General features: G+C 40.5%; 1 protein-coding gene across 6 annotated transcripts in view; it reads right to left on the bottom strand.

Moving 5' to 3' along the window:
• The window catches only part of DENND5B (DENN domain containing 5B), a 178,716-nt gene that overhangs the window by 100,427 nt on the left and 64,583 nt on the right, over positions 1-13,706 (bottom strand). For 4 of the 6 annotated variants that reach the window (XM_046685014.1, XM_046685038.1, XM_046685031.1 and 1 more), the window contains exon 2: positions 1,356-1,421. The exons of the other annotated variants lie outside the window; for them this stretch is intronic. In XM_046685014.1, the coding sequence (XP_046540970.1) occupies positions 1,356-1,421 (66 nt within the window). The remainder of the gene's footprint in view (positions 1-1,355; positions 1,422-13,706) is intronic. 6 annotated transcript variants of the gene reach the window in all.

Raw genomic sequence — 13,706 nt, 5'->3', positions numbered from 1 at the left:
ACAATAAGAATTTTTAGATTAGCCATTTCTTCATTAAAAAAAAAAAAGGTTACTTTTCGCTTGACTTTAAGTCAGAGAAAAAAACAAAGCAAAACTTCCCTTCTGGTTCTAAAGGTCCATGCTGCTGACTGTGCTATTGACACAGAACAGGATATCCTCAGATAATATACAGCCATCAAGAAACCCTCTCCTTCACCCACCCTCAAATACCAGAATTGCTTACTTTTATCATCCATAAATGTAAAATAAAATATGAAACACTGCAGGGGCAGAAGAAACAGTACATAACATGGGATATAATTCCTTGCAACACTTACCTTTTAATGAATTCCTGCCTGAGTTTGGTTAAAATAGTAACACTATCTTCATTCATATATCAAGTTATTAATGGGACAGGAGATAAATCAGAAAAGTCATGACAGTGCCATTTTCGACATAATTGTTCTCTTAACTAAGGAACACCACACCCTCTTGAGGCACAATGAATCAACCAGAAGAGAGAGAAGGAAAACCATCTCTGGAGAGAAAAAAATTTCACAAAAAGAAAGAACGGAAAAAATCCATGAAACAGAAACACAAATCTAACAAAAGAAAAACAGAACCACCACCACTACCACCACTTCTTATTAGACTGACAAAAAAGGGGGTGATAGGAAAGATCATAGTTATATATGCAGCTGTCTTGGCAAATATTTTGAAGGAAATCAGAGGAAGAACCAACTTTGTAGAAATTCTGATAACACTGTTAAGGATTTAGAATGAACGAGTGGACGCAGCTAGTACCTGCCAAAGAAGAGAATCTTAAAGATGCCTTCTGTAGATGTGAGATGGAGTGACAACCTGCTCATCTCATTTTGAACCCATGTTTTATAAATCTCTAACTTAGAATTTCCTGCTAGGACTTACCAGGAGAAATGAATCAGTCCAAGAATTTGGATTCCCAGGAAATGAAAATTATACATAAGCATACTTTAATTAAAATCCACCTTGTAATCATTATCTTGAAATGAACAAGGATTGTAAATTTGTGCAAATATTAATATCCCCCACTACAACTACATGTGGACTTAATTCCAAGTAATAGGGCCAAGTAACCTCCTACTAAATTTAAGCTGCAATTAAACCTTTCCTCCTAAGAAAACAGGCCATATCTGCCAAGAGAGCTTAAAGACTAGGAATAATTTTTTCAAGGCTTGAAGCAAATGAGGTCTTCATCAAAATTAAGATGTAGATGAGAGAAGAGAAATTATCTATTTTTTTGCCCAAGCAAAAATGAATAAAGAAACAATTATGATGGGCTTGGGGTGAATAAAAATAATGATTTCTAACACCTCAGCTTTTATTTTTATTTTTACCTGAAGTCGTATTTGCAGCATCTTGGCTCTTGCCATGACGATCTGCTTCTAGCCATTGGTACAAAACTACATAATGTAACAGAAACAAAAAAGCTTTATGAACAAACAAACACAAACAAACAAAAAAGCAAAAATGACTTTGAAGAATGGAAAATGAGAATAAAAAATTAAACAAAAGCAATTAAACGTGAGACATTAACATCAATGGAATGTAGCTTAACACCAATAATATGTAGCTTATAAAGTACTAGTAAAAAAGAAAGCAAAGAGAACAGAATTGTATTTTAATGTAATAAGTGAAATGCTCTTTAAACACCTGTAACAGTTATTCATATGGGAAAAAGCACACATATTCTTTTTTCTATTTTTCTTTTTTTCGCTTGAGGAAGATTAGCCCTGAGCTAACATCTGCTGCCAATCTTCCTCTTTTTGCTGAGGAAGACTGGCCCTGAGCTAACACATCTGTGCCCATCTTCCTCTACTTTATATGTGGGACGCCTGCCACAGCATGGTTTGCCAAACGGTGCCACGTCCGCACCCGGGATCTGCACTGGCGACCCCCAGGCCACCTAAGCAGAATGTGCGAACTTATCTGCTGCGGCACCGGGCTGGCCCACACATATTCTTTTCTTAATGTTAATTTGAAGAGAAATATCAGGAGAAATGTTTCTGTAGTCAGATATAATAAAATATGATAGTAAGACTAAATGACCAACTTCGAAAATTACATCCCAACCTCTGCATTACTATCAGAATGACTGAAGTCCAAAAAACTGACTATACCAAATGCAGACAAGGATGTGAAGTGACAGAATTCTCAAAAACCACTGCTGGGAATGCAAAATGGTACAGCCACTTTGGAAGACAGTTTGGCAGTTTCTTATGAGGCTAAACATAGTCTTACCATATGATCCTATAACCCCAGTCTAAAGAGGAGAAAAATCAGACAAATTCCAAGAGGAGCAACCTACACTATAACTGACGAACACCTGTCAAAACTGTCATGGTCATCAAAAATAAGGAAAGTCTGAGAAACTGTCACAGCCAAGAGGAGCCGAAGGAGATGTGACAAGTGAATGTAACGTGGTGTCCCAGATGGGATCCTCCAACAGAGAAAGGACATGAAGTAAACACTAAGGAAATATGAATAGGGTACAGACTTTGGTTAACAACGATGTATCCATATTGAGTCATCAATGGTAACACATGCATTGGACTACTATAAGACGATAATGATAGGGAAAACTGTGTGTGGGGATGGGGTGGAGGGTATACGAGAACTCTATATTATCTTCTCAATTTTTCTGTAAATCTAAAACTGCTCTAAAAATCAAGTCTGTTTTAAAAACTACATTTCAATACTTAAGGTCAAAAGCATACATTATACCCACTCTTCTAAGTAGTCTACCTTTTGTAAATCACTAGGCAAACCTAAGCTGAAGTTTGCTCTGTACTGAGATTCCATTTAATCAACTATCCTCTTAAGCACTATTAACTAGGAAGTGTCGACTCCTGGAGGGAAGTTTACTACAATGAGGACATAGGCTATTAATAAATCCACACTATAGCTCTGTAACTTAGCAACTCTGAAAACTGTTAAAGCTTCCGGATGTCTTCTATGGGTTACCCAGATGTCTACAACTTTCAGACCTCTTTAAAGAGATGTCAGAGTCTTTGCTTTAAAGAGTCAGATAATGATAATGTAGGGTCCTCATGGCCAGGGAAGCTTCCTGTCCAGTCCTCAAAGAAAGGAAGGATCCCGGGGGAGTAACAAAGGCTGAGCGGCTACTCTACAGGGCTATTTACCCACAGATACTGTGAGAGTTCTAGATCCCCAACAAGGTTTGCACAAACTTTCTACGCCCTCCGTCTACAAAAACAATAACAAAAACCAAGGGCTGGGAAAGCTGCCTGTGGAACTCCTGAACTGAAGGAACAAAGAACCGATTCATTATAAATGACTAAGGGTACCTTGAAATCACCAAGGAAGTTATTTGGATCTTTAGGGACAGCCAGGACTGTGAACTGACATCCATCATGAGGGATAAACGGCCTCAAACAGCCCCCACACCTACATCCAGTGTGCAAGGCCCGGGTTGAGGATGCCCCAGCGAGCACACAGTCAGCACTCTCCTCCAAGACACCGCACACTTCTGGGAGGCAAAGGATTATTACAACTGAGAGCAGCTGGAAAGAATTCGAGAAGCAGACCTCACTCATTAAGTATATGCTACAGATATTTCCTCTTTCTAGTTTACAGGAATAACAACCACTCATGAGAGCAGAGTAGAACAGAGTAGAGCAGTGGCAGACCAGGACACAAAAATCTCCCGTTTGGAAAAGCAAGCACGAATTTTACAACTAACACTGACTATCACTCTCACCAAAATAAGGCATAAAGTAGGGAAATTAATCCATTAACTAGTCTAACAATTCTGCCTAACTCCTATCTAAAGTCTGTTCTGCTCCGATTAAAGTGGAAATTTGGGCATGTTCTGGGTATTACTAGGAGTATTTTCCAATAGTTACAATTACCTCATACGGCCCTTGTTTCTAGGTTTATGAGAGAAAAAGAAAAAAATATGGAAGCTATTCCAGGTCAATTTACTCTGACCAGTTACACAGAGAATTGTACATAAGTAAAAATCATTTTAACAGATTTAGAGGTTCAATTATTTTCATTGCTTCCAGATTACCAAAGTCCAATTAACTATGGTCTAAATAATTCAGTGAATTTCCAGTGAAATAAGTGCATCTGCTTCATGCAAAGCTATAATGTGAATCACCATTAGACCAAATTTGAATTTCAAAGTCTACTTTATAGCACATCCAGTCATTTGCTGCATAACGACATTTCGGTCAACGATGGACGGCATATAAAGACAGTGGTCCTGGGGGCCGGCCCCGTGGCCAAGTGGTTAAGTTTGCGCCCTCTGCTTTGGCAGCCCAGGGTTTCGCCAGTTTGAATCCTGGGCTGGGACATGGCACTGCTCATCAGGCCACACTGAGGTGGCATCTCACATACCACAACAAGAGGGACCCACAGCTAAAAATATATAACTATGTACTGGGGGGTTTGGGGAGAAAAAGGAAAAATAAAATCTTTAAAGACAGTGGTCCCATAATGCAGCTGAAAAATTCCTATCGCCAAGTGACACTGTAGCCATCATAATGTCATAGTCCAAAGCATCATTCACGTGTGCGTGGTGATGCTGGTTTGTAAACAAACCTTCAGGTCCATCAGGAGGTATTCCAGAAGAAGGCATTGTTATCAGAGGAGATGACAGATAGCTCCACACACGCTATCGCCCCTGAAGTCCTTCCAGTGGGACAAGACGTAGAAGTAGAAGCCACTGATAGTGAGGATCCTGACCCTATGCAGGCCTAGGCTAATGTGTATATTTGTTTCTTAGTTTTTAACAAAAAAAATTTAAAAAGTAAGAAGAAAAATTTGAAAATAGAAAACACTTATAGAATAAGAATATAAAAAAAGAAAATATTTTAGTACAGCTATACAATGTATTCTTTTTTTCTTTTTTTTTAAGACTTTTAATTTTTTTCCTTTTTCTCCCCAAAGCCCCCCGGTACATAGATGTATATTCTTGGTTGTGGGTCCTTCTAGTTATGGCATGTGGGACGCTGCCCCAGCGTGCTCCAACGAGCAGTACCATGTCCGCGCCCAGGATTCGAACCAACGAAACACTGGGCTGCCTGCAGTGGAGCGCGAGAACTCAACCACTCGGCCACGGGGCCAGCCCCTATACAACATATTCTTAACTCTTTGTAACTTTTGTTAACACTTACCTTAAAACTGTTTTGAAATTTTTGGAGCTCAATCTTTCTAGAATGCCCATATACATTCTAGTATGTTTTAAGCTAAGTGTTTAAGCTAAGCGTTATTACAAAAGAGTTAAAAAGTTTAAAAAAACTAAAATGTTTATAAAGTAAAAAAGTTACAGTAAGCTAAGCTTAATTTATTATTGAAGGGAAAAATTTTGTAATAAATTTAGTGTAGCCTGAGTGTACAGTGAGTATAAAGTCTACAGAAGTGTACAGCAATGTCCTAGGCCATCACGCTCACTCACCACTCACTCACTCACTCACCCAGGGCAACCTCCAGCGCTGCAAGCTCCTCTCATGGTAAGTGCCCTATAGTGGTGTACCATTTTTTTCTTTTATACCATATTTTTACTGTACCTTTTCTATGTTTAGATACGTTGCACAAATACCACTGTGTTACAATTGCCTACAGTATTCAGTACAGTAACATGCTGTACAGGTTTGTAGCCTAGGAGCAATAGGCTATCCCATACAGCCTAGGGGTGCAGTAGGCTATACCATCTAGGTTTGGGCAAGTACACGCTATGATGTTCACACAATGAATAAATTGCCTAAAGACACATTTCTCAGAATGTGTCCTATCGTTAAATGACACATAACTGCACTTAAAAAGATCACGTATAACATGATTAAACGTGTATAACATGTATATTATGTTTAACATAATACACAGACAGCCTGCTACTATGTTTGTAGATGATGTGAGAACACAGCCCTTCTCACTGTGGCTGGGAGCATGAGATCCGGCCTTTTGATGGCTCCGGATTACCTCTCAATTGGCACTGGGAGTAGGGACCCTACTCTCAGCTCCAAGCCACTGGTGAGGATTTCCATAGCCTGTGCATGGAGTAGCAAGTAGAGAGGGACTGGTGAGATGTGTGAACCGTGGAGCTCTTTCTCAGCCTGAGTGGCCCTGTTATGTGTTTCTTCACTCATCCCCTCTCTGACCCTTCCCACTCCTAGAGCCCCCGTGAGTTCCCTCCCTCATTATCCATTTCCACCATAGCCTATTTCTGACAAAGGTATTCCTCCACAAAACAAGGCCAAGTCTCCCAATATTTCCCTATCCTCCTGTCCCTGAAGGATACCACAGAAGTCTAAAGATTTTAAAGAAATTCTGCTGATAGGAACAATGAAAACAGATGGGAAGTTTAAAAAGGCAATCTCTTCTGCCCTGTCCCTTTTGTCATTTTGTTCTTTTCCTCTCTAAAGGGAACGTTAAAACACATGCACTCACACACAGACAGAGGTAATAAATGGTGGACAGAATATTCAGAGCCAATAAATCTTCCCCAGTATTCTGATAAAGGTGAGGGGGGAAATGGAGAAGTATAGATGCTGCTATGAAATCCAGGCTGAGGCCAATAGGCAGGGAGGAGGTGGCAGTGAGGGAACTCTTCTCCTTTCTATGTCTAACCCCACAGGTCCCCAACTGTCTAACTCTGAAGACCCAGCCTGAATTGGGAGGAGCTGGAGCTGGGAGAGGCAATACTGGGCAGCAGTGGGTCCTACAAGAGAGATTGACTAGGGAAAGAGAAAGGGGGGGGGGGGGGGGAGGGCTACAGGGCAGTACCTAAAATGAGAGGGCACTTCTGCGAACGTTACAGAAAAACATTTACTGTACACGGGCTGTCTCTACATCATAGAAGGCTGTCCTTTTGGAAGCAGATCCCCCAAGGAGGCCGCATAGTCATTCTCCAGTCTGATGATCTTACCACTGTTTAAATCATCTCTGAGCAGGTGACATATAAGTAGAAACCTGACAAAGTAATAATCACCATCACAGTTAACACACAGGACTTACTACAGGGCAGGTGTTAATCCAACTGCCCAACATATGTTAACTCATCTCATCATCATCATTACTCATGACGTAGGTCCTATTATTATTCTCATTTTATAGATGTAGAAACTGAGGCACAAAAAGGCTAAATAACTTACGCAAGATCAGACAACTAGCAATTCAAACCTAAGCAGTCTGACTCCAGAGACTGTGCGCTTAATTCCCCATCTGAGGTCATCTTAGGAGAGAGTACTTCAGGCAGGGGAAAGAGCGAGTGCAGAATCCCTGATGTGGAAGTGAGCTTCTCACGGCTGAGATGGAGCAAGGAGGCCAGGACATTGATGCATCTGAGTGAGGTGGTAGAAGAAGAGGTCAGAGAGGTAACAGGAGCCAGAGACAAGAGCCCTTCTGGGCCACGGTGAGAACTTCAGATTTTATTGTAAGTATCCTGGGAAGTAACTGGAGCATTTTAAACAGAGAATTGACTTTGTTTTAAAAGGGGCCACCCTGGCAGCTGAGAGAATAGACTGTAGTGGATAAGAGTGGAAACAAATAGACCAGTTAGGAGGCTTCTGGAATAATCTAGGCAAGAGATGATGGTAGCATGGATTAGGGAAATAATGGTAGGCTGGTGAGAGTGATAAAATTCTAGATATATGTTAAAGGCATAAAAGATATGATTTGCTGACAGATTCAATGTGGGAGAAAGGAGTAGTCAAGAAGGATATCACAATACCACAGTTTTTGGTCTGAGCACCTGGATGAACAGGGCAGCTATTTACTGAAAGGAGGAAAAATGGAGAAGGAAGGGGTTTTTCAGGGATGGAGAGGGGGTCAGGCGTCTGGAATAAAGAATTCAGTTTTGGATTCATTAAATCTGAGATGCCTATTAGATACCCAAGTGAAATTTTTGAGTAAGCATTGAGATATATGAATTTAAAATTCAGGGGAAAAGTGAGAGAAATTCAGGGGTCCCTCAAATAGATGGTGTTTAATGTCACAGGGCTGGATAAGATCACTAGGAAATGAATGTACGTGAAGAGAGGACGGCTGAGTCGGAGCCCTAAGGGCCTCACGGAACACTAAGAGGTTGGAAGAGGATGAGGAACTGGCAAAAAGGTGAGAAAAACCAGGCGCGAGGTAAGAGAAAAAGCAGAAGCATGGGCATTCATAAAAGCCATGTAAAGAAAATGCTTTAACAAGGAGGGAGCTGACAACATGGAAGTCACTGTGACCTTGACAAAGAGATTTCTGTGGACTGCTAGGGGTGAAAATCTGTTTAGAGTTGTTCCAAGAAAGAACAGGAAGAGAGGATGTGGAGGCAGAGAGCACAAATAAGTCTTCTGAAGAGTTTTGCTGGAAAAATGAGAAATGAATAATACTGGAGGAGAATATGGGGTCGAGGGAAGGGTTTTTATTTTGTTTTTTAAAGAGAGGAGATATTAATTCATTCAAGTAATATTTCCAGTGAGCCTACACTGTGCCAGGCACCGTGATGGATGCTCCCGATATGACTAGTACGGTCCAGTCCTCTGAGGATCCCTCACCCTCCTACCTTGCCTTCCTAATTCTACCACAGAGAGCTGACTCTGCCCATTCCATACTACATGATGGCTGATATAGGCTGTACCCCCCAGGTAACCATGCTTCCTATCCTCAGCACACAGCTTACCTACTTGATCCTCATAAGACTTTATATGAGACACTGAACCCACGAGAAACTGCATTCTCTCCACTGAATCTTTTCTCCCTCTGGCACTCCTTGAAATGGTCCCAAACCATTCTCACTGGGATAAGCCATGCCAACTACCTTAGCACCAGGGCACAGCGCTCACTGATTCTGGATCTGTGACAGCGGGCAGGTGCTCACCAACATTCACGCTCTCCTCTCCTTCCCAACATCCTTGCATCTGAGTGGGGGCCAAATGACTAGCTCTTGCCAATGAAATGTGAGGAGAAGTGACACGTGTCACCTCCAGGCTGAGCCACACAATCTGGCTTTTTTTCCTGCCATCCATTAGCTAAATGCAAAAGGAAATGAGGTCTTAAAGGTGGGAAAGTCACCAAATGGAAGAAACTTGGGCCATTGACTGTCTCTGCAAAATAGAGCTCCTCCTCCTCTTGGCCTACATTAGACTAAACATGAATGAAAAATAAACTTTATTGTCTCAAGCCACTGATAAGTTTGGGGTTGTTGTTACAGCAATTAGCTATTTATGTGTTTCTGGATAGCCCGAGTTTTCATGTGTTAGTTTTGACTATAATGCTAACCCCTGACTATAATGTGCCTTCTCTTCCTTGCTAATTCTCCATATTGCCTGTTATTGTTTTCAAATACAGGACGAGCATAGTTCTACAGTATGGGACAGAATTTGCCCATTTTTTATGGATGGGCTCTACCTTTCACAGAAGAAGCCATCTACCCACCACGGAGCTACTAATCAAAACAACAGGTTTTAACCCACGATGGGCCTGTTAGCCTTTCTAAATACACACCTCTAAATCCAGTCAGCGATCCTGCAAGTGCAGCTGCTGGTCATGAAGAGAATCAAGCAAAAGAAGCTGAAGAGATCTCTGAAAATTCACAGACCCTACTGAAGAACGTTCATCAATAAAGAAACTTGAATCCCGGTAAACTTAAAAGTTCATTTTGATGAAGACCTTAATAAAAGTACATCAACATCAATCCTCTGAGTTTTGAAATTCTAAGAGCTTCACAATATACTTCCTGCTTGATTCTATCAAAATTAAAGAGCCGTACTGTATTTAGCTAACACTAAACACACTTCAACTATCAAAGTTAATTCACGAGAATAACACACAACACAGTTACTTTATTTCAACGCCAACTGGAGGTACTGCAGTTGCCACCCATTCAAGGGCACAGTCCCCAAGAAGAATGCCCTGACATCAGAAGTCCCTAGGCCACCTGCACTTCTCACACACTGGCTATACGTTTTGGGGTTCCCACAACCCCTCAGTTGAGATAACTTACTAGAACAAACTCACAGAGGTCAGGAAAGTGCTATACTTGTGATTACAGTTTTATTGCAGGGGATACAAATCAAAAGGACCAGACAAAGGAAGACACACACAGCGGAGGTGTGGGAGGGAATGCAGAACTTTCATGCTCTCTCCTTGTGGAATCAGGGTGTCACTCCCCTCCTCCACCCATACACACAACAATGTGTTTATCAACCAGGAAGCTCTAAGTAAGTCTTGGTGTCTATAGAGGTTTCACTGAGGCTCCATTACACAAGCATGGTTGATCAGTCACTGGCCATGTGACTGGACCCAATCTCTAACCCTCTCTCCTCTCCAGACGCCAGGTGGGTTCAAAGTCCTTGTGGTGACTAGCGCCTGTCCTGAAGTTATCCAGGGGCCCATCATTAGTTACCTCATTAGGGTAACACTCCTATTACCTGGGAAATTTCCAGGGTTCTAGAAGTTCAGTGCCAGGAACTCAGAACAAGGACCAGACAAATTCCTATTAGGCACTGTGCATCCTAACACCAAGCACAACACAACGGTAGATTACTTACTTGCAAAAATAATCTTAGAATCCAGGATCTATAGTCTTCTGATAACGAGGAATAAACAAAGCACTATGCTCCTAACCAAAGCCTGTCATACTATCCTTTCTGTAACAAAATATGAAACAAGAAAAAGCATTAGAAAGTCACTGAAGTATTGTAACTGATATCATGAACCTCTCTAAGGGAAAGGGTCCATAATTTTTAGGTTAATAATCAAATAAGTACCATGTGTTCACCAGTGCTTAGTAAATTATTTTTATTATTCTGAAGAACATATAAGTGATTTTCAAATAAACATTATACCCCAAAAAACAAGGTTCTAGTTCTGGTTGAACATCCTGGGGTCTAGTAGCCTAGGGCAAAGCATAATTTCTTTAAGCAAAGATTTCCTCATATATAAAATACAGATTACTACAATAACAATGCATTATTGGTAGTATTATTAGATGTCTATCTTCTATGAGAATCGTTTATCCAATGTATTTCTGGGAAAGCATATTAATGTTATCATTCGCATTGGATTTTATAATACAATATGAAACAAGTCTTCCCTTATTGCTAGAGAACTTATTCTCGGCTAAAGAGACTCCAAGAGAGTCACCCTTTGCCTTCAGGAACAAAAGAAAGTCACCTACCATTAAAATATTTATAGCTGACAAGTAATACTGTAGAGCTAGAGTTCTAAGATGATTCAAACTGGAATTTTTCTGCTCCATGACTCAAAGAAGCAGGTATTTGCAGAGCTAAGGGACACCTTCCCCTCCATCTCCATTCACTACTTTTTGCTGTCATTACTATCACCCCCCCCCAAATTTTTTTTTATTGAGGTAACGCTGGTTTACAACATTATATAAATTTCAGGCGTATATCATTATATTTCAACTTCTGTATAGACTACATCACGTTCACCACCAAAAGTCTAGTTTCCATCACCATCACGGTACAAATGTCCTCCTTTACCCCTTTTGCCTTCCTCCCACCTGCCTTCCCCTCTGGTAATCACGAATCTATTCTCTGTATCTATGTGTTTGTTTGTTTGTTGCTGTTTTTTAAACTTCCACATACGAGTGAAATCATACAGTATCTGTCTCCCTCTATCGGACTTATTTCGCTTAGCATAATACTCTCAAGGTCCATCCATGTTGTCAGAAACGGCAAGGTTTCATCTTTTTTCATGGCTGAGCAGTATTCCACTGTGTTTATATACCACATCTTCTTTACCCATTCATCCTTAGGTGGGCACTTATGTTGTTTCCAAGTCTTGCCTATTGTAGATAATTCTACAGTGAACACAGGGGTGCAATATCTTTTCAAATTAGTGTTTTCATGTTCTTTGCATACATACTCAGAAGTGGGATAGCTGGATCATAGTTCTCTTATTAATTTCTTGAGGAATCTCCATACTGTTTTCCACAGTGGGTGCACCAGTTTACATTTCCACCAGCAGCACGAGGGTTCCCCTTTTCTCCACATCTTCTCCAATACTTATTTCTTGTCTTTTTTTTTTTTTGAGGAAGATTAGCCCTGAGCTAACTGCTGCCAATCCTCCTCTTTTTGCTGAGGAAGACTGGCCATGAGCTAACATCCGTGCCCATCTTCCTCTACTTTACATGTGGGACACCTACCACAGCATAGCGTGCCAAGCGGGGCCATGTCTGCACCCCGGATCCAAACCGGCAAACCCCGGGCCACTGAAGCGGAACGTGTGAACTTAACTGCTGCACCACCAGGCCGGCCCCTCTTGTCTTTTTAATGATAGCCATTCTGACACATGTGAGGTGATATCTATGGTTTTGATTTGCATTTCCCTAATAATTAATGATGTGGGCCATCTGTATATCTTTTTTGGAAAGATGTCTGTTTAGATCCTCTGTCCATTTTCAAATCAGGGTGTTTTTTGTTGTTAAGTTGCACGAGTGCTTTATGTATTTTGGATATTAACCCCTTATTAGATAAATGATTTGCAAACATTTTCTCCCAATTGGTAGGTTGTCATTTGTTTTGTTGATGGTTTCTTTTTCTATGCAGAAGCTTTTTAGTTTGATGTAGTCCACTTGGTTATTTTTTCTTTTGTTTCCCTTGCCCAAGAAGACATATTCAAAAAGATACTGCACTGGGGCTGGCCTGGTGGCACAGTGGTTAAGTTCCACGTTCTGCTTTGGCGGTCTGGGGTTCACCAGTTCAGATCCGGGGTGCAGATATGACACTGCTTATCAAGCCATGCTGTGGTAGGCATCCCACATGTAAAGCAGAGGAAGATGGGTATGGATGTTAGCTCAGGGCCAGTCTTCCTCAGCAATAAAGAGGAGGATTAGCAGCAGGTGTTAGCTCAGGGCTAATCTTCCTCAAAAAAAAAAAAAAAGATACTGCAAAGACCAATGTCAAAGAGCATACTGCCTATGTTTTCTTCTAGAAGTTTTATTCAAGTCTTTAATCCATTTTGAGTTACTTTTGAGTATGGTGTAAGATAGTGGTTTAGCTTCATTCTTTTGCATATGGCTATCCAGTTTTTCCAACACCATTTATTGAAAAGATTTTCCTTTCTACATTGTACGTTCTTGGCTCCTTTGTCAAACATTAGCTATCTATAAATCTGTGGGTTTATTTCTGGGCTGTCAATTCTCTTCCATTGATCCTTGTGTCTGTTTTTCTGCCAGCACCATGCTATTTTGATTACTATAGCTTCATAGTATAGTTTGAAATCAGGGAGTATGATGCCTCCATCTTTGTTCTCTTTTCTCAGGATTGCTTTGGTTATTCAGGGTCTTTTGTTGTTCCACATATATTTCAGGATTTTTTGTTCTATTTCTGTGAAAACTGTCATCGAGACTTTGATAGGGATTGCACTGAATATGCAGATTGCCTTAGGTAGTATGGACATTTTAACTATGTTAATTCTTTCAATTCATGAGCATGGAATATCTTTCCATTTCTTTATATCTTCTTTGATTTATTTCAACAATGGTTTAGAGTTGTCAGTGTACAGGTCTTTCACCTCCTTGGTTAAATTTATTCCTAGGTATTTTATTCCTTTTGTTGAGACTGTAAATGGGATTGTATTCTTGATTTCTCTTTCTGCTATTTAATTGTTAGTGTATAGAAACAACTGATTTCTGTAAGTGGATTTTGTACCCTGCAACTTTACCATACTTATTTATTATTTCTAACAGTTTTTTGGTGGATTCTCTAGGG

The sequence above is a fragment of the Equus quagga genome, chromosome 1 (genome assembly GCF_021613505.1).
Source record: "Equus quagga isolate Etosha38 chromosome 1, UCLA_HA_Equagga_1.0, whole genome shotgun sequence".
Lineage (NCBI taxonomy): Eukaryota > Metazoa > Chordata > Mammalia > Perissodactyla > Equidae > Equus > Equus quagga.
This window is presented reverse-complemented; position numbering and strand designations above follow the sequence as displayed.